At 42.0% G+C, this 27,842-nt stretch overlaps 1 protein-coding gene across 2 annotated transcripts; it reads right to left on the bottom strand.

Annotated features, from left to right (window-relative positions):
- On the bottom strand, positions 1-26,145 carry REG4 (regenerating family member 4). 2 transcript variants are annotated; one of them, XM_077119722.1, is made up of 6 exons: positions 26,018-26,145; positions 23,376-23,484; positions 20,435-20,532; positions 6,567-6,704; positions 4,865-4,970; positions 1-1,472 (listed from the first exon to the last, which is right to left on the bottom strand). In XM_077119722.1, the coding sequence occupies exons 2-6, from the start codon at positions 23,440-23,442 to the stop codon at positions 1,405-1,407; spliced, it is 477 nt and encodes a 158-aa protein (XP_076975837.1). In that variant the 5' UTR covers positions 23,443-23,484; positions 26,018-26,145; the 3' UTR covers positions 1-1,404. The 2 variants fall into 2 exon arrangements, with proteins under 2 accessions (XP_076975837.1, XP_076975838.1); XM_077119723.1 differs by having other exon boundaries at positions 20,435-20,529.
- Between the last annotated feature and the right edge of the window lie 1,697 nt (positions 26,146-27,842).

Here is a 27,842-nt window from a genome sequence, read left to right as displayed (position 1 = left end):
TTAACAAGCTTTTTAAAGTCATTTTTAATGCTTGACAAGAGCGACACATTTTTTCTGATTTTTCCTCTTTGACACTTGAAAGGATCACAGGTTGTAGAGATGGAAGCTGGGAGGAAGGAAGAAGGCAGGAAAGGGTGAGTAGAAGGAGGAGAAGCGGTTAAGGGCCAATGTTCCTTTCTGTCTCATTTCCCCTCTCTTTGCTGTTTCCTTTTTTCAGCCAGCCCTTGACAGCTGGTCTTAACCTGCTAAAGCATCAAGGGTGCATTCTCAGATTAGGGTACCAGTTTGCGGTGCTGTGTGAATGAATGAGTGAAGTGGTCGTCCACACATCCTAAACTGCGTGGCTGAGCCATGTGTCCCATGTGTCCTCTCATGTGGCATTTCCTTCTAAGAAATGCAAAAACAACCATTCCAAAGCCACTGTTTCTGTTTTGGTTGAGTCTGTATCGTTTCTTCTTTGTACTGCCAACCAGATTCCCTGACCTAGGTGATCATAACTCTGTAAGAGGGCAACATTACTTCCCCATTACTGGGACAGTCCCCTCTTTCCAAGGAACCCCAAATCTCACGAGGCAAAGAGAATCGAGCAAGTCCATGAAGGTTGTTAGTGGCGGGGGAGAGAACGAGCTGCCACCCCTGCATCAGCTCTAACACACCAGACTGTCATCTCTTAATCAGCCACAGTACTCACAATGAAATAACATCCCCACCTACCCAGCCCTGCTCAGACAATGGAAGCTGCCCCCGTCCCTCCTCCTCCAGGGGCATAGCTGGAGAGGAGGCTATTTAAAAGAGGTGAAAAGCTGAGGCAAGGGGGAAAGAGATGAGGAGACACTTGAGTGTTTTTTTGAGACATAGTTCACCTTCCACTCCCACCACCACTGAATTGAAGCAGTGTTCTTCTATGCACACACCTACCCATTGAAAGATGGCCCAAGAATTTCTTATGATGCACAATCACACCAGAAGGGACTGTACTGGTAAATGTCCCCATGGTAAGAGAAGTAGGCAAGTGATAGAGTGGAGGGATACGGGCAAGGGAGGGAGGGCAGAGTGGTACAGAAGCTGATGGCAGCTAGAGGCTCATTCTTGGGTTTCTCCTTCTATCTCCAAATTTTCACTCCCTAAGGCCAAATCCTAGCTTTTTTAACAGTTAGGTCTGTGCACTTCCCACCTGTGAGAGACAGCCCAGAGAGGGGAAGGAGGTAAGGGATTGGGGATTGAGCATTTCGAAGCTATGCTGAGATCTCTACCTCAAACCTGGGAAATGTCTGTCCAGTAGGGACCTACTTTGTCTTAGCTGTTACCTTTTACTCTCGAGACAGTGATCAGATTTAGGAAGCATAAAAGAGAAGGAAGAGGGAAGAGGCTTGTGCGAGAGCTGGCAGGGTCTTGACTTTTGCTCTATGGTTTGTACTTGCACAGGAAATGTTGACGCTTGTTGCATCGGCTGCTGTTCCAAGTTAAAAAATCTGTAAGAAAATAAACATTTAAAGGCATCCAATTCAGTATTGAGTCTGCCAGAGTTTTCTAGGTCTTTTGCTTACAGTACTGGATAAGGTACTAACTTTGTTACACAAAGAAAAATAATTTAAACTTCACTCAACGGCAGATGCTCTGCTATAGCACTACTTTTAAGGGAAGGCAGGGTTTGACATGGATCTACTGAAAACAAAGGGATCATTTGTGCGTGAAACAGGATGCTTTGGAGGTCTGAGGGTGATCTGCCCTATAGCCCAAAGCTGAGGGCTAACGTCTCCAAGAAGCTCCTGTATGAAGTTCAAAATACTGGAGGCAGCTGAAGTCAATCACTACAAGCAGTCTTGGGAAGGACTAAGGGGTTTTTTAGGAGAGGTCCAACTATTTCTCTCCCAGAAACTAAGCTCCACAGAGTCACTTGCCATCCTGGGGTGTCTGTAGTATGATGAGCTGTGATCTGGCTAGAGGTCTGCTTGGCCACTGGCCTTGGCACCAGTGTGTGTTTTGAGTGGATGTGATGCTAAGACTGGGGAGAGATGACATGATGCACAGCCAGGGAAAGGAGGTAAAGAGTGTCCCTTCAAATTCCTGGTTCTCAAGAGGCACAGAAGACGTCCATGCCCAGAGCTGGGGTCATAGAGTGTGAAAGAAATGGGGGCTACCATCTTGATGAGCATTGTCATGTTGTGGGGCAAAGACAACATGGCACGAGACCTCTAGCCAGGAATCTACTCCAAGAGCTGGCTGAGTCAGAGCTGAGAAACCATTGCTGAGAGTTGCTGCTTGGGACTGAGTGTCTCATCAGTGGGTCCCCTGGAGGTGACCACCCACTGAGCTCCTTGACAAATGAGAATGGCAGCTTCAAACAAGGTCACCCCCACAGCAAGCTCACCCAGGCACTAACCTTGGGAGGTGTCTGTCTGCACTCTCCTCCTCCCTTTCTCAACACCAGAGGGCTAAGTGCAAGGAAGGGTATGTGTAGGAGATTGTGACCCCTACATCCCGGCCACCGGAGCCCTGTGCCCAGCTGGCACCATGATAAGTACCTTACATGCATCAAGCTAATGAATACCTATTCCTACCCCCTTTGATCGAGAGTCCTCAGGGCACAGAGAAGTGAGACATTTGCTCACAATCACACAGCTAAGTGCAATGGAGGGGTAGGAATTTCAACCCAGGCATTCCAAATGCTGAGCCCATGCTCTTGACCACAAATTATATTGAAGATGAAATTTCTTTTCAAACCATAAAGCCCTAATTATCACATTAAATGTCTCAAAGTGAACCCGTAGATAAGTCAGGAAGCACCATGAGCCATGTCATTCCCTGAGATTCACAAAAGAACACAGCAGCTACAGAGTGTCATAAAGGGAGAGAGTCAGAAAGGGCAGGAGAAATATAGAATAAAATGCCTGCGGGATCTTTCCGAACAGAAATGAAAAGGAGCAAGTTCAGCTGCACACAGAGAGTGTGCATGCGTGGCTGCATACTGAGACATTAATTAGACTTTTTTGAATCTTAAAGGAAAAAAAATAGCCACTGGGTTTGGGGGCAAACTCTCTTATACAACTCTAAAATGCTGTTGATGGAGGCCGAGGGGAATGTGCTCTACTATATTTCCACTAGTTTTGGTCTAATCTTTACTTAATTCCTCGTGATTTTCTGCCTTGAGTGTCTGTATTCTGAGATCTAGGCTGAATTAATCTTGAAAAGGAAGGGAATATAAAAGAATGGTGTTCCCAGGAGAGTATCATTGGTACATCACAGGCAACTTGGAACTCTGCTGATATGAACTCAGACTGACAGGGAAGAGATTTTTGTTTGAGAACTTCGTCCAATCCACATCTCGGAATCTCAGGGAAGGGAAGGACTTTGGAGTGCCTGGCCTACTGCTTCCCCAAAGCCTGCCTGGTATACACCCTCAGAAATTCCAATTTTGTGCATCTGAACAGAATCCCTGGAATTTGTATTTTTAAAACGTCCTTCAGGTGATTCTGTGACATTGAGCCTCTAACAGCTTTAGTCCTTCAACTACAATATATGCTAGTGTCATTCTCTGCCTTTGCTTGGTCAACTCCAGTGACGGTTTTCTCACTCCTTCCTGGGATAACTCATTACATTTCTGGACAGTGCTAATTGTTCAAACAGTTCCCCCTATTTTGGGTAGAAATCTACATTTTGGTAGCTTCTGCTTTGTGTTCATTCCATCAGAGCTGACTTAGGTTTTTAACAGCTGCAACTGTGGGCTCTGCGAAAAGGCCGTTCTCCCACCTCCTCTTCTCTCTGAGGGTCTTTGTTGACCATGCCTCAGAGTCTGGCTCCTCTGTGCACCCGCCAACTTTCTGCTGTTAGAGGGCTTTCTCACGCTCTTTTTTTGTTCATCAAAGCTTCATCCCTCAGACAGCAGTGAACCCTTGCTCTGTGTCCTGCTAAGAGCAGCCAGGTCGCCTTCTACTCTGAGTCTTAAGGCTGGACCCCATCCCAGGCCTGCTTCTTAGCTAGGAGGGGCGTTCTGGTGACTTTAGGACAGTCTTTTAAACCCACTGGGGTGTTCTCATACATGATCTTTGGCATCAAGTCTCCTTGTCATTTTTAATATTTTGTGTTCTTGTTTTACACCTGAAAACTTTCCCATCATTAGCTGTGGTTCTCAACCAGAGATGATGTCCAGCCCTTCCCTCCTCCCCTTGCCTGGGGAACATCTGGCAATGTCTGCAGACATTTTTGGTGAGGGAAGGGGGCTGTGCTAAGGGTATCTAGCGAGTTGAGGCCATAGGTGCTGCCAAATCTTCTAAATGCACAGGAAAGATCCCAACACAACCAGTCATCTGGCCCAAAATGTCACTAGTGCCAGGGTCAAAACTATGACTTATTAGCTTAAAAAACAAAGAATGAAAGCAGGCAAGGGGATGAGGGTGCTCAAGTGATTATGATCACTGCATTCTGGGGACAAAACTTGGGGAAACAAACAAGACGGAAGAATCCAGGCAAAGACTGGGTCTCCAGGGTTCACGGGGAACCCGATTTTACACGAGTTAGAAGGGAGCCATCCTGACTTGACTACATTATTTGCCCCCTATCATTGGTTTGGGTTTCTCAAAGTGTGGCATATGTACCCTTTGTGGTATATAACATGATTTAACATGAATGTATTTAAGAATGTAGAGAAAAATAGTGAGTAATGTAGCTGAACCACTGGGGCATCGACACTATGAAATTCGTCAAGTGGCTCGTAATGACTGAAAGCTGGTGAACAGCGTATGTGGCCAGGCCACTGTCCTGTAAGTAAACAGAGCCACGAGTGTGGTCTCCATCTCTACACCTACTAGGTAGATGGAAGGAGCTGGGATTTGGAAGCAGAACGGGGGGATGCATTAGAACTTACTATTACGGTAGCTCAACTCAGCACAGTGCTCATTCCCAGCCAAGGGATTGCCAGACCAGGTCTTGTGTAAATACAAGGAGCCATCAGCCCACTGCCACTTTTGCTTCTGCAAATAACAAGAAGTGCAAGAAATGTGCAGATTAACTGCTCCACCTGCCACAGCCAAGACACTCTCTTTCAAGTCCTTTTAAACATATTTTTTTTTCATTGTAAAAATTGGGGATGTGGGAAAGTACAGAAATGGGTAAAGAAGTAGGAATAGAAAAATCACTCAATTCAATTGCTAAGAGGAAAACATTACCTAACATGTTACCATATTTACATCCAGTGCAAACATTTTTATGTATCATAGTATTTTCACAGGCTAAAAAATGTTGTGGTTTCTAAAATAAACATGCAACTTTGCATCTTGTTTTCCAAACATCTTTTTATAGGAATGTACCATAATTTACCTTAATAATTTGTCTTTTCATTGATATTTATATGGTTTCCAATTTACAATTATTATAGAGAATACTGCTAGGAACAACTTTGTGCATAAAACTGTTTGTGCATTTGAAATTATTTCCTTAGCAGAGAATTCCAGAAGTGGAATTAATGGGTCAAATGGTATGCATATTTTGAGGATACGGATATGATTGGTAGTCATAGTCAAGCTGCTTTCCAAAAACAGTTGTAGGAATTTATATTTCCACCAACAAGGTGTGACTATAATTTCTCCATATCCTTATAAATATTATCTATTATGACACTTGTTTGGCAGTCTGATAAATCAATTTATATTGTTATTTTAATTGGTTTTCTTTTTGATTAGTAGAGGCAGTACACAATTTTTTAAATGTTTATTAGCTACTTATTTTCCTCTGTCCTGAATGTATAAAAATTAAACTATGAAAATATCTGGTAGAAATAACTGTAAATATTTATCCTAACTCTGAATGAGAGAGTTCCTACTTCTGCATTTCTAAAAATGCAAACCTTCTATTAGTCAAATAAACACAATTAAATGCTTAATAATGTATAGAATATTTGTAACGACTATGAAAAATGATTATTAGTTTTCATATAATACAATGTTCAAAGAAGGATATGAAAATAATAATAGCTTTATCCAGAAGTGAAAAGTCTGGGGGTTTCCTTGTTGCATTCCTATGTTTGTTTGGGTTAATAGAAGCCCCACGAAGAACTGGTAAACTGTACCATTTCTTACAATGACATATTGATGGATAGTGGCAATGAAGGTCCAGAGAAAAAAATATTCAAAACATAATAGCACCCAAGAAAAAAGTTACCTGAAAACTCTCAGCTCCCAACTTTAACTCAGGATCTAATGGTGTTTTAATTAAGCTGGGTCTCACAATAAGTCTTTTTATATATACGCACACATATATGCTTAAATTTACACAAGTTTTTATTTTGAAGGCTCTAGAAAGCTGATAATTTTGATTCTAAGACTCAGGAGGACAATAATCAGTCAGAAGTTCTGACTGATAAATTAATTGGCATCATTTAAATCATACTCATCCACTGAGGACCAGATCTGGGTCCCTGACTCCATTAGTTGGAAGCACATGACTGTAGAATGTCCCCTATCCAAGACCTTTGTCATTGACCTACTCAGTAGGCCAGGAGGACATTTCTCGGACAGGGGACATCTTTCTGGCTTTCACAGCAGTGTGTTTGTGGCAAAGTCTACGGTTACCTTGAGTGGGTCATGCAGGCCAATCCATACTGGCAGGTTTCTCTGGTAGCCACTTATATATTTTGCTATGGCTTTGACTTCCTTCAAATTCAGGATAGATGCCAGGTGGGCTCCATCTCTGTGGGACTGGCATTCATGCTGCAGGCAAGGAGAGATCCCATTAATGATGCCACGTGGTCCAAAAACGCAGCCTTAGGACCACAGTGTGCCAAGCAGATGTGCTTGCACAACCTGCCTGCAGAAGAGGTCATCTAAACTCCAGCACAGGGCAAACAGGAGTGCCACAGATGTCTGTCCCAGAATAAGAGGCAGCTCGAGACAAGGGCATGAAAATGGAGCTGTTGGGTCCGAGCCAGCGCCTGGCGCCCCATCTTGCTTCTCTTTAGTGTATATGATCTTGGCAAGTCCCTTCATCTCTCTGAGGTTCAGTTTCCTCATCTGTAAATTGGACAAAGTAATTGCTGCCACACAAGGGAGTTATCATGAGGATTAAATGATAATACTGAATTTCCTCAAATCTAAGAAACTGTGAACTGTGCCATTAATTTATGCCTCATTAGGATAGAAAGAAAAAAATCACTTCCAGTTAATCTATGCAACATTGTAATATGACATGCACATCTACTTCACAGGTGTTAAGCGTGCACCTTAGAGCTGATGAGATACAGTGCCCTTCACAGAATGCCCGATTCTCTGGACTTTTGCATTTAATTCTAACAACGGTCTTAGGAAGTAGGTTCACTCTTAGTTTATGGACGGAAAAGTGGAGGATCAGAAAAGGATGATCAGATATAGGAATACAGCCCAGGTCTGCTTAAGTCCCAAACGTATATCTTCTTTTTTTTTAACATGGGCAGGCACCAGGAATCGAACCCAAGTCCTCTGGCATGGCAGGTGAGAACTCTACCTGCTGAGCCATCATGGCCTGCCCCAAACCTGTATCTTTTTTTATTTTAAATTATTATTACACTGTGTGCAACAGATTGTAAGAGAATAACACATTGCAAATTGTAAACTGGTCTGTAACTTATTTTTATTTGCTACCAAATGGGTATAGGATGAAATGCCTACAAATCTGAGGTGTTTCCTCCAGGGGACAGAAGAACCCTCAATGTGTTGGTTTATTTTCTGAAGTATGGGTAGTATTGACTAGCTGATCTGAGATGACTGTGCCTGTTGGTCTGCCTTCACTCAGCCATTGCCATAGGATTAAATCTGCTTGGGCTTTCGGATTCCTTCCTCCCAGTGAAGCTCTACCAGGCACTGGGATGTAATTTTCTACCCTCTTGCAACTTTAAAACTCGAAACCCAAATCTGCTTTGCTCCTGTATGTCTTTATGTTAATCCCTAATTTTTCCTCTGCAAAGGTACTACTTTTTCATATCCAAAGGCGAGGCATCTGGAATTTTACTCTGGACTACTGAATGATAATCGCCCACTGTTTTAAGGATTATATGGAACGTGGACCATAATTAATTCTTGTTCAATTAAACAAGACAAGCATCTATACACAAACATACATAAGTTTATATATATATAAACTTTGGAGATTGTGTGAGAAGATCTGTCTACATGATGGAAAATTCACTTAATAAAAGCATAGTTTTGACCTTGGTCACTTAGGATCTTGCTGCTTCCTTGCCTCTAGCATCTTGCTTAGAATTAGGTATGGTTACTTTTTTGGGGGGTGCATGGTCTGGGAATCGAACTCAGGTCTCCTGCATGAAAGGTGAGCATTCTACCACTGAACCACCTGTGTACCCAGTTACTATTTTTTTGAAACATTTTTTATTGTATAATATAACATATATACAAAGCAAAGAAAGAAAAAAGCAATAGTTTTCAAAGCACTCTTCAGCAAGTAGTTACAGGACAGATCCCAGAGTTTGTCATGGGCTACCATACCATCCTCTCAGATTTTTCCTTCTAGCTGCTCCAGAACATTGGAAGCTAGAAAGAATATATATATGCAAATTTTTAATCATCATTATTTTAATGAAAAATAACATATATGCAAAAAAGCAATATATTTCAAAGCAGACGTGGTTACTTTTTAATGATAATTTAGTCCTCATATTTGCAAACCATTACAATACCAAAATGCTTTTATATCTGTAATTTCATTTGACTGCCAAATTTATAAGGCATGCAAGCGAGATTAGCACTCAATATTTGAGTGTCAACCATGATTCAGACACAAAAGATTCCTGTGGCAGCTTCCTGTGGGACCCCCAGAGGAGGGGCCCATAGTTCGTGGAGTACTTGGGCCACGTGCATGGGGATAAAATGCTTCTTGTTCATGCCTGAGACTGAGACTTCCGGAGAAGATGGCGGCTTAGTAAGACGCGCGGATCTCAATTTCTCCTCCAGAACAGCTACTAGGGGAGTAGAAACGACACAGAACAGCTCCCAAAGCCACGACAGAGATAAAAAAGACAGCGTACCCCATCCGGGAACGGCTGGCTGGCTGAGAGAATGCGCTCTGGTGAGATAGCCGAGGGGCGCGGGATTCACCGGGCGGGGCGGCAAGCGGCCGGAGTCACTCCTTTCCCCCTTCTCGGGCCGGCTGGGAGAATTGGAGAGGCGGTCCCCTGAAACCACGGCGGCTGGCACCCACACCATGCGCGGCCCCCCGGACCAACTGAGAGAATTGGATCGGAAATCCCCAGGCCACAGAGAACGGTGACGGGTGGCGGGGGGGCCCTTCGAAACCCGTGACTCCCCGGGAACGTGCACTCTCCCGGGCGGGCCGCTGGAGCTGGCGCCCTCCCGCGACCAGGCCGACTAGGAAATTCAGACAGGCGCTTTCCCGGGCTGCGGCAGCCAGCGATCCTCCCCGCATTTGGACCCCGGGCCGGTTGGCACATTTCCAAGCCGCTTCGGCTAGTGAACCTCCCAGACGGCGAGAGTTTTCCAAAGTTAAAGGACCCACAGCACCTTTTACTGGTGGGACCCGCAGACAAACGAGTGCCACGAGCGCCACCTACTGGGCAGGAAAAGAAAAACAGAGCCCAGAGATTTCACAGAAAAATATTACAACCTTGCTGGGTCCGACACCCAGGGAAATCTGACTAAATGCCCAGACGCCAGCAGGAGATAACGGATCACGCTCAGAACATTGAAAATATGGCCCAGTCAAAGGAAGAAACCAATAGTTCAAATGAGATACAAGAGCTGAGACAACTAATGCTGAATATACGAACAGAAATGGAAAACCTCTTCAAAAATGAAATCGATAAATTGAGGGAGGACATGAAGAGGACATGGGCTGGACATAAAGAAGAAATAGAAAAACTGAAAAAACAAATCACAGAACTTATGGAAGTGAAGGATAAAGTAGAAAAGATGGAAAAAACAATGGATACCTACAATGATAGATTTAAAGACACAGAAGATAGAATTAGTGATTTGGAGGATGGAACATCTGAATTCCAAAAAGAAACAGAAACTATCGGGAAAAGAATGGAAAAATTTGAACAGGGTATCAGGGAACTCAAGGACAATATGAACCGCACAAATATACGTGTTGTGGGTGTCCCAGAAGGAGAAGAGAAGGGAAAAGGAGGAGAAAAACTAATGGAAGAAATTATCACTGAAAATTTCCCAACTCTTATGAAAGACCTAAAATTACAGATCCAAGAAGTGCAGCGTACCCCAAAGAGATTAGACCCAAATAGGCGTTCTCCAAGACACTTACTAGTTAGAATGTCAGAGGTCAAAGAGAAAGAGAGGATCTTGAAAGCACCAAGAGAAAAACAATCCATCACATACAAGGGAAACCCAATAAGACTATGTGTAGATTTCTCAGCAGAAACCATGGAAGCTAGAAGACAGTGGGATGATATATTTAAATTACTAAAAGAGAAAAACTGCCAACCAAGACTCCTATATCCAGCAAAATTATCCTTCAAAAATGAGGGAGAAATTAAAATATTCTCAGACAAAAAGTCACTAAGAGAATTTGTGACCAAGAGACCAGCTCTGCAAGAAATACTAAAGGGAGCACTAGAGTCAGATACAAAAAGACAGAAGAGAGAGGTATGGAGAAGAGTGTAGAAAGAAGGAAAATCAGATATGATATATATAATACAAAAGGCAAAATGGTAGAGGAAAATATTATCCAAACAGTAATAACACTAAATGTCAATGGACTGAATTCCCCAATCAAAAGACATAGATTGGCAGAATGGATTAAAAAACAGGATCCTTCTATATGCTGTCTACAGGAAACACATCTTAGACCCAAAGATAAACATAGGTTGAAAGTGAAAGGTTGGGAAAAGATATTTCAAGCAAATAACAACCAGAAAAGAGCAGGAGTGGCTACACTAATATCCAACAAATTAGACTTCAAATGTAAAGCAGTTAAAAGAGACAAAGAAGGACACTATATACTATTAAAAGGAACAATTAAACAAGAAGACATAACAATCATAAATATTTACGCACCGAATCAGAATGCCCCAAAATACGTGAGGAATACACTGCAAACACTGAAAAGGGAAATAGACACAAATACCATAATAGTTGGAGACTTCAATTCACCACTCTCATCATTGGACAGAACATCTAGACAGAGGATCAATAAAGAAATAGAGAATCTGAATATTACTATAAATGAGCTAGACTTAACAGACATTTATAGGACATTACATCCCACAACAGCAGGATACACCTTTTTCTCAAGTGCTCATGGATCATTCTCAAAGATAGACCATATGCTGGGTCACAAAGCAAGTCTTAACAAATTTAAAAAGATTGAAATCATACACAACACTTTCTCGGATCATAAAGGAATGAAGTTGGAAATCAATAATAGGCGGAGTGCCAGAAAATTCACAAATATGTAGAGGTTCAACAATACACTCCTAAACAACGAGTGGGTCAAAGAAGAAATTGCTAGAGAAATTAGCAAATACCTCGAGGCGAATGAAAATGAAAACACAACATATCAAAACTTATGGGACGCAGCAAAGGCAGTGCTAAGAGGGAAATTTATTGCCCTAAATGCCTTTATCAGAAAAGAAGAAAAGGCAAAAATGCAGGAATTAACTGTCCACTTGGAAGAACTGGAGAAAGAACAGCAAACTAATCCCAAAGCAAGCAAAAGGAAAGAAATAACAAAGATTAGAGCAGAAATAAATGAAATTGAGAACATGAAAACAATAGAGAAAATCAATAAGACCAGAAGTTGGTTCTATGAGAAAATCAATAAGATTGATAGGCCCTTAGCAAGACTGACAAAAAGAAGAAGAGAGAGGATGCAAATAAATAGGATCAGAAATGGAAGAGGAAACATAACTACTGACCTCACAGAAATAAAGGAGGTAATAACAGGATACTATGAACAACTTTACGCTAATAAATACAACAATTTAGAGGAAATGGATGGGTTCCTGGAAAGACATGAACAACCAACTTTGACTCAAGAAGACATAGATGACCTCAACAAACCAATCACAAGAAAAGAAATTGAATCAGTCATTCAAAAGCTTCCTAAAAAGAAAAGTCCAGGACCAGACGGCTTCACATGTGAATTCTATCAAACATTCCAGAAAGAATTAGTACCAACTCTCCTGAAACTCTTCAAAAAAATCGAAGCGAAGGGAAAACTACCTAATTCATTCTATGAAGCCAACATCACCCTCATACCAAAACCAGGCAAAGATATTACAAAAAAAGAAAACTACAGGCCAATCTCTCTAATGAATATAGATGCAAAAATTCTCAATAAAATTCTAGCAAATCATATCCAACAACACATTAAAAGAATTATACATCATGACCAAGTAGGATTCATCCCAGGTATGCAAGGATGGTTCAACATAAGAAAATCAATTAATGTAATACACCATATCAACAAATCAAAGCAGAAAAATCACATGATCATCTCAATTGATGCAGAGAAGGCATTTGACAAGATTCAACATCCTTTCCTGTTGAAAACACTTCAAAGGATAGGAATACAAGGGAACTTCCTTAAAATGATAGAGGGAATATATGAAAAAACCACAGCTAATATCATCCTCAATGGGGAAAAATTGAAAACTTTCCCCCTAAGATCAGGAACAAGACAAGGATGTCCACTATCACCACTATTATTCAACACTGTGTTGGATGTTCTAGCCAGAGCAATTAGACAAGAAAAAGAAATACAAGGCAACAAAATAGGAAAGGAAGAAGTAAAACTATCACTGTTTGCAGACAATATGATACTATATGTCGAAAACCCGGAAAAATCCACAACAAAACTACTACAGCTAATAAATGAGTACAGCAAAGTAGCAGTTTACAAGATCAACATTCAAAAATCTGTAGCATTTCTATACACTAGTAATGAACAAGCGAAGGGGGAAATCAAGAAACGAATCCCATTTACAATTGCAACTAAAAGAATAAAATACCTAGGAATAAATTTAACTAAAGAGACAAAAAACCTATATAAAGAAAACTACAAAAAACTGTTAAAAGAAATCACAGAAGACCTAAATAGATGGAAGGGCATACCGTGTTCATGGATTGGAAGACTAAATATAGTTAAGATGTCAATCCTACCTAAATTGATTTACAGATTCAATGCAATACCAATCAAAATCCCAACAACTTATTTTTCAGAAATAGAAAAACCAATAAGCAAATTTATCTGGAAGGGCAGGGTGCCCCGAATTGCTAAAAACATCTTGAGGAAAAAAAACGAAGCTGGAGGTCTCGCGTTGCCTGACTTTAAGGCATATTATGAAGCCACAGTGGTCAAAACAGCATGGTATTGGCATAAAGATAGATATATCGACCAATGGAATCGAATAGAGTGCTCAGATATAGACCCTCTCATCTATGGACATTTGATCTTTGATAAGGCAGTCAAGCCAACTCACCTGGGACAGAGCAGTCTCTTCAATAAATGGTGCCTAGAGAACTGGATATCCATATGCAAAAGAATGAAAGAAGACCCATGTCTCACACCCTATACAAAAGTTAACTCAAAATGGATCAAAGATCTAAACATTAGGTCTAAGACCATAAAACAGTTAGAGGAAAATGTAGGGAGATATCTTATGAACTTACAATTGGAGGTGGTTTTATGGACCTTAAACCTAAAGCAAGAGCACTGAAGAAAGAAAGAAATAAATGGGAGCTCCTCAAAATTAAACACTTTTGTGCATCAGAGAACTTCATCAAGAAAGTAGAAAGACAGCCTACACAATGGGAGACAATATTTGGAAATGACATATCAGATAAAGGTCTAGTATCCAGAATTTATAAAGAGATTGTTCAACTCAACAACAAAAAGACAGCCAACCCAATTACAAAATGGGAAAAAGACTTGAACAGACACCTCTCAGAAGAGGAAATACAAATGGCCAAAAGACACATGAAGAGATGCTCAATGTCCCTGGCCATTAGAGAAATGCAAATCAAAACCACAATGAGATATCATCTCACACCCACCAGAATGGCCATTATCAACGAAACAGAAAATGACAAATGCTGGAGAGGATGCGGAGAAAGAGGCACACTTATCCACTGTTGGTGGGAATGTCAAATGGTGCAACCACTGTGGAAGGCAGTTTGGCGGTTCCTCAAAAAGCTGAATATAGAATTGCCATACGACCCAGCAATACCATTGCTGGGAATCTACTCAAAGGACTTAAGGGCAAAGACACAAACGGACATTTGCACACCAATGTTTATAGCAGCGTTATTTACAATTGCAAAGAGATGGAAACAGCCAAAATCTCCATCAACAGAAGAGTGGCTAAACAAACTGTGGTATATACATACGATGGAATATTATGCAGCTTTAAGACAGGATAAACTTATGAAGCATGTAATAACATGGATGGACCTAGAGAACATTATGCTGAGTGAGTCTAGCCAAAAACTAAAGGACAAATACTGTATAGTCCCACTGATGTGAACGGACATTCAAGAATAAATTTGGAATATGTCATTGGTAACAGAGTCCAGCAGGAGGTAGAAGCAGGGTAAGATGATGGGCAATTGGAGCTGAAGGGATACAGACTGTGCAACAGGACTAGATACAAAAACTCAAAAATGGACAGCATAATAATACCTAATTGTAAAGTAATCATGTTAAAACACTGAATGAAGCTGCATCTGAGCTATAGGTTTTTGTTTTGTTTTGTTTTGTTTTGTTTTGTTTTGTTTTTACTATTATTACTTTTATTTTTTTCTCTATATTAACATTCTATATCTTTTTCGGTTGTGTTGCTAGTTCTTCTAAACCGATGCAAATGTACTAAGAAACGATGATCATGCATCTATGTGATGATGTTAAGAATTACTGATTGCATATGTAGAATGGTATGATTTCTAAATGTTGGGTTAATTTCATTTTTTCCGTTAATTAAAAAAAAAAAAAAGAGAAGAGGTAATTAGAGCTGAAGGGATACAGACTGTGCAACAGGACTGGATACAAAAACTCAGAAATGGACAGCACAATATTACCTAATTGTAATGCAATTATGTTAAAACATTGAATGAAGCTGCATGTGAGGTATAGGGTTTTTTTTTCTCTCTATTATCGTTTTAATTCTTATTCTGTTGTCTTTTTATTTCTCTTTCTAAATCGATGCAAATGTACTAAGAAATGATTAATATGCAACTATGTTATGATATTAAGAATTACTGATTGTACATGTAGAATGGAATGATTTCTAAATGTTTTGTTAATTTTTTTTTAATTAATAAAAAAATATTCTATGTTTCAAAAGTAAAAAAAAAAAAAAAAAGATTCCTGTGGCAGAAGAGGAAACAGGCTCGGAGTATTTAAGTGATATTTTCCCTCCAAGTTCACACGACCGGCAGAGATGGAACTGAACTAGAACTCAGTCCTTTGCCTCAAGTCCAAGACCCACCTTCCCACTGTTCTGAGATTGGCTTCCAGAAATCTCAAGAACCAATGTTGGTCAGTTGGGGGTTGAATGATGTCCCCCACAAAGATGTGTTCAAGTGTTAATCTGCATTCCTGTGGGTGTGAACCCACTTGTAATTGAGGCCTTTGAAGATGCTGTTATTAGTTAAGATGTGGGCTCATTTGTTAATGGGATCCTGGAAGATCCTTATTAGAAGAAGCCAAATTGAATCAAGGTGGGCCTTAATATATATATATGAAGTCTTTATTAGGAGAAGAATCTAGATGGAGATACAGATGACTGAGCAGAAGTAGAAGCCATGTGGCAGAAGCAGAGATGCAAGCCAAGGGACCCCAAGAATTGTGGCAAGCCAGCATCAGAAAGTGACAAATTTCTGCAGAAAGCATAGTGTGTCAAGACCTTGAAGTCCAAGCTAGAAGTCCAAAATCAAGGAACAATAAATTCTTGTTGTTTAAGCCAACCTATCATGTGGTATTTGTTGCAGTAGCCCTGGCAAACTAAGACAGCTAGTAATATTTTTAAGGTGTCAAAAAGCCAGCAGTGGCCAGGTGATGGTTTGTTAAGTCCTCTTTTGTATTCCTTTCCCAGCACCCTTTCTGAACTCTGGTTCTGGGGTTGTCAACTCTGTTGAAGACTTGTGGACTGTTCTTGCTTTGAGAAGGAGGAAAAGGAAACCAACCTGGAAGAGCCTCTACCATGTACCACAGGCTTTACACAAGTTATCCTACTGAATCCTTCTGACAAACCCATGGGGAAAAAGCATTATCCCCATTTTATAGTAAGAGAACTGGTAAATCATGGTACAACAATATGGATGAGTGTCAGTGCTGTGATTTAAAGTCAAGTCATTACTACCTAAAAATTCCCCATATATCTGAACTTTGTTTTCAGGGAATTGGCATTGGAATCTCTGGGGTCAAGTAGTAGCAAATCTTCTAAATACTCCTTCTACTGTTTAACTGGGAGAGCATATACCTCCCAAAAGCTAAGGAGAAGTTCCATTGATGTCCATGAGCGCCTTTTCCTTCAGTGGACCAAGGCTTTTGGGAGGTGATGGAATTGACGCATTTTCCATGTGGGAAGAACATGCCATTTTGGCGTTCAGAGAGAAGGGTGTAATAAGTTGAATGTTCTTAATGTTAGACCCTGTCCCTGGGGCACATACATGCAAAATACATTCATTCCATCACAATATCCCGAAATCCTTAAGTCATTTCAGTAACAACTCTAAGTCCAAAGTCTCTTCAAAATCAACTATGGGTATAGTTCGCCTGGAGCAAAAGTCCTATGGGCCTGCGAAGCCTAGAAAACACGTGATCAGCTTTAAATCAACAATGATAAGACAGGAAAGGGATACACATTCCCATTTCAGATGAGAAAAACTGGAAGGAAAGCAGAGGTCGTGTATCTAAAACAAGTTTGAAGCTCAGAAGGGCAAACTTCATTAGATTTCAAGGTCTGCGATCAATGCTTTGTCTCTCTGAGCCTACTGCAGCAGGAGCTCCCTACCCTTTCCAAGCCCTTGGGCAGTGGCAATTATCCACCTGAACACCAGGTTGCAGGCCCCACCTTCTCCAAGCACTAGGGTAGTATCTCCAAACTCACAGCAAGCACCAAGCGTGAACTGGGTGCGTCTGACCCACCAAGCCATAAAGATTTTTGCACACAACAGCGTTCCATGAGCAAACGGAAGTGGTGTAAACGAGCTCAGACAGAAACAGGCTTCGAAAGCACAAGGAGCTTACATGAGGAATGGCACAAATGCCCATGGCCCCTCTTCCTGCCACGTTACCTTCTCTGTCGCATCCAGAGCTGTGTGACTGAGGAAGAGACATCTTAGGCCTGGCTCACAGACAGTCTTGCATGATTTGCAGGTGCCACCCAGAAGTAAGTAGTTGCAGTACTACAGTTCACCCTGAAGGACAGTGGTGAAGGGAAAAGGGAAATACTCCCTTTCAGCAGTGCACCTGGTTGTTCATTTTGCTTGGAAGGAAAACTGACCAGAGGTGTGTTTGTATATTAATTCATGGGCTCTGATCACTGGTCTGGGTGAGTGTGTTCAGGGACTTAGGAAGAACATGATGGGAAATTACTGACAAAGAGCACCGGGGGAGAGGTATGTGGATAAACCTTTACGCATGGACAGCAAACATGAAGATATTTGTGCTCCAAGTGAACGCTCACCGCAGGGTGACTTCAGCAGAGGAGAACCTTAATAATCAAGTGAGTAGGATGGCCCATTGTGTGGATACCTGTCGGCCTCTTTCCCCAGCCACTCCTGTCATTGCCCAATGGACTCATGAACAATGTGGCCACAGCAGTAGGGACGGCGGTTATGCGTGGACTCAGCAACATGGGCTTCCACACATTAAGGGTGGCCAGGATAAAGCCACTGCTGACTGCCCAGTCTGCCAGCAACACAGACCCGCGTCAGTCCCTGACATGGATAATCAGCCTGCTACCTCAGGGAATGGTGAGATAGTCCCTGGTGACAGGTTGATTGCACCATACCACTTTGATCAGTGTTTTGTTCCTACTAGAATAGACAATCTGGGTATGAATTTGCTTTCCTTGTTTGCAACGCTTCCGCCACAACTGACATGTGTGGACTTACAAAATGTCTTATCCACCATCATGGTATTACACACAGCATTGCATCAGTGGGCCCATGGCAGTGGAATTAACTGGTCTTACCATTTTCCCCATCATCCTGAAGAAGTTGGATTGACAGAATGATGAAATCATCTTTTGAAGATTCAATTACAGTGCCAACTGGGCTACATATGCTTTAAATCAGTATCCAATCTTTAGTGTTGTTTCTATGGGCAGGACTCACAGGTCCAGGAGTCAATGAATGGAAATGGGAGTGGCACCACTCACTAATACCTCTAGTGAGCCACTAGAAATATTTTTGCTTCCTGTTCCCATGGCATTATGCTTGACTGGTGTAGAGGTCTTAGTTCCAAAAGAAAGAGTACTTCCACCAAGAGACTTAGTTCCAAAAGAAAGAGTACTTCTACCAAGAGACTTAGTTCCAAAAGAAAGAGTACTTCCACCAAGAGACTTAGTTCCAAAAGAAAGAGTACTTCCACCAAGAGACATAACAATGATTCCATTGAACTGGAAGTTAAGACTCAGCCACTTTGGACTCCTCATACCTCTGATTCAACAGGCAAAGAAGGGAATTACTGTATACTGACTGGGCTGATTGATCTTGATTACCAAGGGGAAATTGGATTGCAACTACATGACAGAGATAATGAGTATACCTGTAATATAGGAGATCACTCAGGGCATCTTAATACTACTTTGCCTTTTGATTAGAGTAAAGTGAAAAATTGTAACACTCCAATCTAGGTAGGACTAATGGTCAAGACCTTTCTGTGATGAAGGTTTGGAGCACTCTACCAGGCAAAGTACCAAGTCCAGCTGAGGTGCTTGCTGAGGGTAAAGGGAATATGGAATGGGTACTGGAACAAGGTAGCTATAAGTATGAGCTATGTCCATGTGCCCAGTTTCAGAAATGAGGACTGTAATGGTATGAATATATCTTCCTTGTTTTACTATAAATATATTTGTATATATAAATAAAACAAATATCTTTGTTTCCTTCCCTATCTCCTTTTCATATGACTTAAATTGTTTTAACTTTATGTCACAGTATTAAAGTTACAGGATGTCACGGATAAGAGTGAATTTCACCCAAGGACTTAATTCCTCTTTTGGGAAAAGGGTTCGTCAGTTGCTGTATTGTGTTTGGCAAAAGTACGACCATGGCACTGTCTTTATTTGGAGATTAAGTAGATGTGTATGGGTGCCAGGTTGACCGGGGTGAATTGTGATGGGTAATTTCATGAGTCAGCTTGGCTAGTTATGGTGTCCAGTTGTTTGGTCAAGTGAGCACTGGCCTGATTGTTACTGTGAGGGTATTTCACAAATGTATTCGCATCTATAGTTGGCTGATTGCATCTATAGCTGTTTGCATTTATAATCAACAAAGGAGATTGATCTCAGAAATGAGGAGATCCCCTTTATCCCATCATTTGGAGGTCTTAAAGCCAGAACTGAGGATTTCTGGAGTCAGAAGAAGCATTCCTACCTTTACTTCAGCCAGCTAGCTTCTCCAGAGGAATCCAATCTCACCTTCACTGGAGTCTCCAACTTGCAGTGTGCATACAGAATTCAGACTTGCCAATTTCCATGGTCACATGAACCAATCCTTATAATAAATCTCTTAATATTTACATATATATCCTGTCAGTTCTGTTTCTCTGGAAAACTCTAACTAGTACAGGGTCTGTCATTGTTTGTTGAGTTCTATATAGGGATTCTGAAACCATCTCAAGCCCAGATCATGCCAAGATTTAGAAGTTGTTCCAGGTTCACTCATGTGGCTCACTCAATCAGTCATTTCAGGTAACCACAACTCAGTAATATAGTAGCATTGCATTCTCAGATCTCTCTTATTTTGACTGGCTATTGGACCATCTTTTAGATAAAGCCTCAGTGAAATAAAATCAATACACTTGTTAGATTGTATAAGCAATAAACCCATCCATTTGTTTGGACTGTTTTGCTCCCTGTCAGGAAGCTTCTGCCTGTTTTTCTGGTAAATCATAAACAGGAGTTCAGTAATTCTTTTCGTACATTCCTCATCTTCTCAATTTCCTTTGGTTTATATATTTCTGTCTTCCTTTCCTAGCAGGAGCTCCTTGAGGGCAGGGGCTGCTTCTTATTCATTCTTAGAACCCTGCAGCCCACCCAGGCGTGGGCTTACAGAACCTGCTCTATCAATGTTTACAAAATTGAATGAGTCACATATAACCCTCTTGCCTCTATTTTACCATCCGGCTGGTTTCTCCTCATAGTCCCCAGGAGGGATTCTTGTTCCAGAGTCAAATGAGAGAATTGGAGCTCTGGCAGACCCTTTGCTCTAGAGAAATCAGCCCAGGCATGGGTCACATTTCTCACCTCGGCTTCAGACCAATTCCTCAGCTTTCGGAAGTACCCATAGCACTTGTTCTTGTGGTAAAACCATCCAGTAGCACAACTGGGTCTCATGATGACTTCTGTGCACGAACAAAAGGCAGTTAGTTACAAGCTATCATGGCAAAAGCGGAGTGGAGGGCATGCATATATAATTCAAGGCATCACAAAAGTGAATGAGGGGCAAAAATAAATAGTAGTAGGTTACCCAGAGAGGCCCTTTTGGCCTTGTGCATCTTTGTGTTTTCTGTTCCTTTCACTGTCTTTATTTCTCTGTCCTTGTCTCTCTATACTCTGTGCATCTCTTTCTATTTGTCTCTGTGCCTTTGTGTGTCTCTCTATGTCTGTGACTGGCTGGCTGTTTCTCTGCTCCTCATTCTTTCCTTTTTTCTCTCCACCCCCCATCTCTCTCTTTCTCTCCTCTCCCTTCCTTCCTTCTCCTTTCGTCTCTCCACCCCAGTTCCCATGCAGGGCAGCTATGTCCTTGTGTCCCTTGTGGAGAAATGTTGGTGCAGCTAACCACAGCTCAGCTGGCTCCTACTGCCCCACACATTTAATTAGCATTTAATATGTGCTGGGCACTGTTCCAGGTTATATATATATACAGTATTCTCCTCACCCCATCAAAGCCAGTGAATTAAGTACTGCCATTATACGCATGTCCTAGATAAGGAAACAAAGGCACAGAGATTGTCATTTCCCAGAGTCTCAAGGCTAAGAAGTGACAAAAACAAGATTTGACTCCAGAAATTCCAACTCCAACTAGAACTCTAGACATCGTAGTTATTACACTCAAGTTATTGGTCTTAAAAGCATACTCATTCGGACTGCCTTGTTCAACTTCCAGAGCTTCCCTGAGAGGCAGGGGCGGATGTCCACATTGCACAGAGAAGGAAACCTCAGTCTGAGGTGACCTGATAGTGAGTGCAGTGGAGCTGGGAGAGGAGCCAAGTTGTCTCACAGGGTCCGAGACCCCCGGCCCCAGCTCTTGTGGGGTACAGCTCTCTGCGTCACACTCAGGGACTATCAAGAGGTGTCGGCTCCTTGCACCTGGCCTGGGTGTGTGAACTTGGGAGCATTTAGCCTTTCTTCGCTTTAGTTTTCTTATCTGCACAACAGAACTCACAGTGCACATATTCTAGGGTTGTTGCGGGGCTAACTGAGGTAATGCATGAATAGTGATGAGCACAGGGCGCAGTACGTGGTAGCTGCTCAGGAGCTAGTAGTCGTGTAACAGTTATCGTTTTACATAAGCACCAGGATCACTCCAACCAGCGTAGTATTTTTGGAATGTTGCTTAGTGCTGATCTAGCGTGCAGCTCTGCATCTCTCCACTTATTCAATCAACGGCCTGCATTGTGTCAGACCAAGAAATCACTACTCAGGCAACGAGAGGAATATCTCAACCGCCAGGTCTTGTGAGACGGAACATTCATCCCTGCATGGTCCACGTTTCCCTCATCAGTGCTAGATCAGACTTGCCCCATCCACCACGGCATATGGAACATGTGGATTCGCCGTAACGGCAGTTCCCACAAGCTGGCAGGAGTAAGCAGAAAGCCCTTCTAGAACTAGGGAAAGAGAAACAGAAGGAAATGCGGTAAGCGCTCTGACTCTATTTTCTCTAGGGGAGAGAAACCAGAGAGGTTTGGTGAAATCCCAGAGCAGGGGCTTGTTTCTCCTTCCACAGGGTAGAGCTTTGGCAAGTTTCAGACTCCCTTAGGCGGACTGAGGTCAGCACAGCACCAGGACAATAGCAGGCTGTCTTGAGCATTGGTCGGACATGGTCAGGGAAAGTGGCTCGGCCAGAGAGGATTAAGAGTAGCCTATCAGAGTACTACAGCACGGGTCAGAGAAAGTGGCTGAGTTCCCCAGCTGCAACGCATCCACAGGCTGGAAATAGGTATGGGGTTGAGAGCAGAGAGCCACAGAGTACAAGGTCATGCCAAGGGTAGGGTAGGGCAAAGACTGCAGACTTCAGCCATGGAAGTCACAAAATAGCCAAAGAGACTGCTCCTCTTCGCATTTCTTTCCAACTGATTAATTCTCCACTTGGCAAACAGCATGGCCTGGTAGGAGAAGCTAAATTATATTCAGCACTCATTCCCCTACAGAGTGCCTATTTCTCAACGGAACTGCTGCTCAAGCATGATTTGTCCACTTATCGTCTACAGGAAACACCCAGAAAGGTCAGCCGGCACTGTGACAGGCACCCAGGACCCGGAGCTAGAATATCACACAGGCTTACTGTGTGACCATGGGCAAGTCTCCACCCTTCTCTGGGCCTCAATTTCCTCATAAATAGAACCTTTATTCTATTTCTATTACTATTCTATTATTCTAGTTGCACCTGGTGATTCCACATTCCCTACCATTTCAAAGTTCTGTGGTATTTATTCTCAGCTCACTGAAGTTTTCTTCCCCTTTCTCCATAGTAGACTGCCCGGTATTGCTTTGTACTTTGTTGATTACTTCTTTGTACTTAATTCCGGGGCCTTAAGTGAGTAAGAGGCATCTCTCCAACTAGGCTGAAAAGCCTCTTGCAACCTGGAACCCTAGATATGCTCAGATAGGAAAAACAGTGTGCAAACACTCAAGTTTTCATGACAGCTATCACTTATTGACTACGTGCTGGGTGGCAGATGCTTTAAACACATTCTCTCTCTACCTTTCAGAATAAACTTGCAAAATAAATATTATCTCTACATTTAATTGATGATTTAACTATGACTCAGAACCATACAAGATCGGAATTTGTTGGACTCTAAAGCCCTTGTACTTTTTTACCACATCACATTGCCTTCCGCTCACGTTTTAAGCAGTTTCCTGCAGCGTCTAAGTAATGTGGGGGACCAGGGAATGGATATGTCATGTACACTGCACACACAGACCGTGGGATCGATTCGGCTAAGGGACTGATACTCACGGCCCAGGACTTCAGAGACGACCGCGCAGCTCAGCAGTAGCAGCAGCCACCTGCTTTGGGAAGCCATCTCTGTCCTCTCCCTCGGTTACAGAACACTTAGGAGCCTCTCCTGCAAAGATCCCAGTGTTCCTGTTAGTTTTTCCGTGGAGCTCCTGGATTATCCTAAATCTGCAATCTGAGCAAATCTGTACTGGTAAGAAGGAAGGACCCAGGATATTAGCCTCCAAATCACAAATAGAAGAAAAGAACATTTTTCTGGCGAAACCCTGGTTCTACAATGAAGGGAATCTCAAGATAAGTGTAGAGATTAGGAAAATTTATCTTTGAGGTTGGATTCACACCTCCAAGCCCTTCTGAGCCAGGCTGGGAGACATCACCAGCCCAGGCAGGGGGCCTGAGGAATCCAAGTGGAGGCAGCTCGTGCGCTGAGAGCAGCGGCCCCTGCTGTTTTCAGGACAGCCAGCAGAGGGCGAGCGAGGCAAGCTCTCTAACAAATGAGACAGCGATGGCCTTTCTACAGTCAATCGATCAATCAATAAATCCATCCCAACAATAAATCCATTGCTAAAATCCTTCAGCGTTAGAACCAAATGTGAACATATACTCTCAGAACCGCACTTTACAGATGAGAAGACTGATGTGGATGGCCATGGAATCATTTGCTCGTTGTCACACAGCTACAACCCGCAATCCTGACCTCAGTTCAGCACTCTTTCTTTACGCTGAGCTGATGTTACATATATGTATGCATGCATGAATATATAAAAGAAACTAGCTTTGTAATCCTTTCCCCATCATCAAATAGCACATGAACTGTTAAAAGATCAAAGCAGGCGGGCCGCGGTGGCTCAGCGGGCAAAGTGCTTGCCTGCTATGCCGGAGGACCTCGGTTCGATTCCCGGCCCCAGCCCATGTAACAAAAACGGAGAAACAGAATACAATAAAACAAGAAAATGTTTAAAAATGTTTCCCTTTCTTCCTTCCTTCCTTCCTTCTCTCTGTCTTTCCTTTAAAAAAAAAAAAAAGATCAAAGCAAAACTAGAAAATAGGAAGTAAATCCTATCTCCCAGAGATAAATAATTTCATGAATAGCCTAAAGAACTCTTTCTATGCATTAGTATGTGTTTAATTCTATATAAATAGGATCATATAGTTCAGTAACTCGGTTTTGTTTCTCAGCAATAGAGTGATTATAATGAACCTTCTTGAGCTCACCTAACTTTTAAGTATTTTAATTCTCTTCTTTAGAATGAAGTCACAAATGCTGGGTTAGTGGCTTCACAGAACACGCAGATTGTCATTTCGATGCTCTTTGTTAAGCTGCCCTTTGAATGGGCTGCACCATACATTCCATTAATAGTGTGCATAGAAAGCTGTTTTCCCCAAACCTTGATGAGTGCTTAATTTTGCCCCAAAATTATCTGTTAATTTTGATATATTAAAGCAAAAGATTGTTTTTGTTAGTATTTTAATATCACTAAAGAAGTTGAACATCTGTCCTCATAATGATTAGCTTTTTCCATTTCCTTTGTGATTTTTCAGTTTACATCCTTGTACAGTTTTCTATTTGCTTGTTCAACCTGGTTGGTCAGGAAATTGTGAGACTTCTGATGTATTTATTGTCTTTCATTTATTACCCATAGTATTTCTTAATTTGCATTTTTCTCTAACTTATGATGTATTTTTTGCCAAACTGAAAATTTTCAAAAATTGTATTCTATTATTTATATTTTCTCTTATACATTTTGGAATTCATATCAGAAAGATTGGCCATCAACAATTGCATGAGGATAAAATACCCATATTCTCTTCTCTTTACACCCACCCGGGCTTTATTTTAGTGTAAGCACAGAGTTGGTTTCCATACTCCCCCCCGCCCCAGAAATAATTATTAAGATAAGAAATTAACTGAAATCTCATTTGACCATACTCTATGATCCAAAATCAAGAGACATGGTCTAACTCTCAAATAATAGATTGCTAAGGAAGGATGGAACATAATGTCAGAAACTGAGGCTTTCCTGACAAATCTAAATGAAGGTACACAGGAATGCTTTTTGATGCAATGTTAACAGAGGAGGCAAGAGACTGAGGAGTGAGGAGTTGTGATGCCCCCCAGCCTTTATAATTCATTGCATGGATTCTGAACTACTTTGCCAAATTTCCCTTGCAAACATGGTGAGGTATCTGCAACATCCTGAAAACCCATTAAAACACAAAATGTAAGAATTTCTCTATCAAGCTGACTCGGGGGAAAGGGAGGTACAATGTCCTTTTGAATAACCTATGCATGAATCTTAATGAACTGACATTCATTGACCATCATCTCACTTACTCCGCATAGCTAGAATGCATTGCAGCGTGTAAGCTGATTTTACAGATGAAGAAGCTGAGGTCCATTCAGACTAAATAACTTTCCCAAAGTTTCACAAATACTAGGCTGCAGCGCCAGGATTTGAACCCACCAAAGCTCTGGAAGATAGGGAAGAAAAACTAAGTAATTCAACTCAAGCAGAATAACAGCAAAAGCATGGCTGGCATCTTAGAGCTACAGCTTGCTATTCCAGACTCACACTAATAGCTGGCAAAGGAAAACAGATGCTCAAAGAAAGCCTTCTGCCCTCAGCAGCAGGGAGGTTTACCTGGTTGGCATTGAAGGGTCTAAGGATCTTCAGCCGTCCAAGTGAAAGCTGCTGGGGCTCTTATATCTTCTTGCTTCAGGAATGGCATACTGTTTACAAACAATAATCCACCCATCCATAAAAGTCTTATCTGCAGCCAAAAAAGGTGAGCCATCCGAAAGACAGCTGAGAACTTGTGTCTTAAACAGCCGGAAGAAGCACTTCTCCCTGTCTGCAAACAAAGTCATGTCTTTACAACCCTTGTTATCAGAATGAGCAAGATCCTGTGATCTGCTGGAAACCGATCTCATGCTCCCCTTACTTTACTGTTTTTTCTTTTGTCTGATTTATCCCTTCGTGTTGTATATTTCCTGTATTTCTGTTAGTTCTATAAAGACGCCCGTCCCTCTCCACCTTGGAGGACTTGTGATGTCTCTCCTTGTAGAAAGGCTCTGCCACCAGGCCCAGATGTAGGCGGCTGCTTACGGGGAGTGAGGAGCACATGCAGACATTCCTCTCCAAAGCACCTGGCCCCCCACCCCCACCCCCCACCCCCCACGCCCCAGCATGAAGCAAGTTCCTAAAATATCTACCATTTGAGCTCTTCCTTTGGAACAAGGCCCTAGAAATCTTGTCTTAATGCAGGGCAATTACATTAAAATAGCTTACCCTGATACAATATTTAACCATAAAGCGTTCTAACTTAAATCGTTCAATGAGATCCAAACAAAAGTCCTGTGAGCCACATAGGACTGGCGCCCTGGCTTCACACCTAAGAAACCCAATGTTAAGAGAGAGGAGGAAATCAGTCCAGGTTTGCACTGCTGGTTAACGGTGGAGCAGAACCTGAACTCAGATCTTCTGACTCCAAATCGTGTTCTCTATTTGCAAAATCAGTCTTATTGAAAGCGCAGGCCATTTGGAAAGGGTAACGAGATTTCCTTTGCTAGTGTAGATGGCAAAACATAAAACAATGCCAGAGATTATTAACCGCAAGCTGTATAGTCTTAGAACTTTAAGGCTGGAAAGTACCATGGTTATTATCAAGTCTTACCCTTTCACTGTTCGGCTGGGGAACCTGAGGCTCAGAGAAGTACCATGACTTGGTTCACTTCACATTTAGAGAGGAGTGAAGCTGATATCAGAAGCCAGGCTTCCTTACCACCAGTCCAGTGTTTTCTCTACAATGCCACTCAGTCTTTGTCATTGGATTTTTCCAGCCTACGCATACATTCATGGCAGGACATGAGAAACCACTGCTCCTGTGGTTTGCAAGGGACATTTAGGGAGCCTCTGCTGTGTTGATGGTGCTCTGAGGAAACAGCACCAGTGTTGGCTTCCAGGGGACTTTGGTTTAGGTCCTTGTCTCCGTTTCTTAAGCACCGTAACAAAGTAACCCAATCCAGGTGGTATGAAGCAAACAGCAGAAATTTACTCTTCCACAGTTATGGAGGCTAGAAGTCTAAAATAAAGTTTCTTGCAGGGCCATGCTCCCTCTGAAATCTGTAGAAAAGAGTCTGTTCCATGCCTCTCTCCTGGTAGCCCCTCTTGTCTGTGTGTCTGTATGTCCAAATGTCCCTCTTCTTATAAGGACAACAATCATCTTGGATTAGGGTTCACCCTAATACAATTTGGGCTTATCTCAACTAATCGTATTTTCAAAGAACTTATTTCCATATAAGGCCACAAAAACTTGAGCATGTCTTTTAGGGGGACATAAGTCAACCCAAGACTGCCCTAATTCTGTTGCATGTTCTCTGTGTAACCTTGGGCACACTACTGAACTCTGAGCTGCAGTTTCCTAACCTGTGCAGTGGAGTGATATTGCCTGACGTTTTATTTCCTG

The sequence above is a fragment of the Tamandua tetradactyla genome, chromosome 11 (genome assembly GCF_023851605.1).
Source record: "Tamandua tetradactyla isolate mTamTet1 chromosome 11, mTamTet1.pri, whole genome shotgun sequence".
NCBI classification, from domain to species: domain Eukaryota; kingdom Metazoa; phylum Chordata; class Mammalia; order Pilosa; family Myrmecophagidae; genus Tamandua; species Tamandua tetradactyla.
This window is presented reverse-complemented; position numbering and strand designations above follow the sequence as displayed.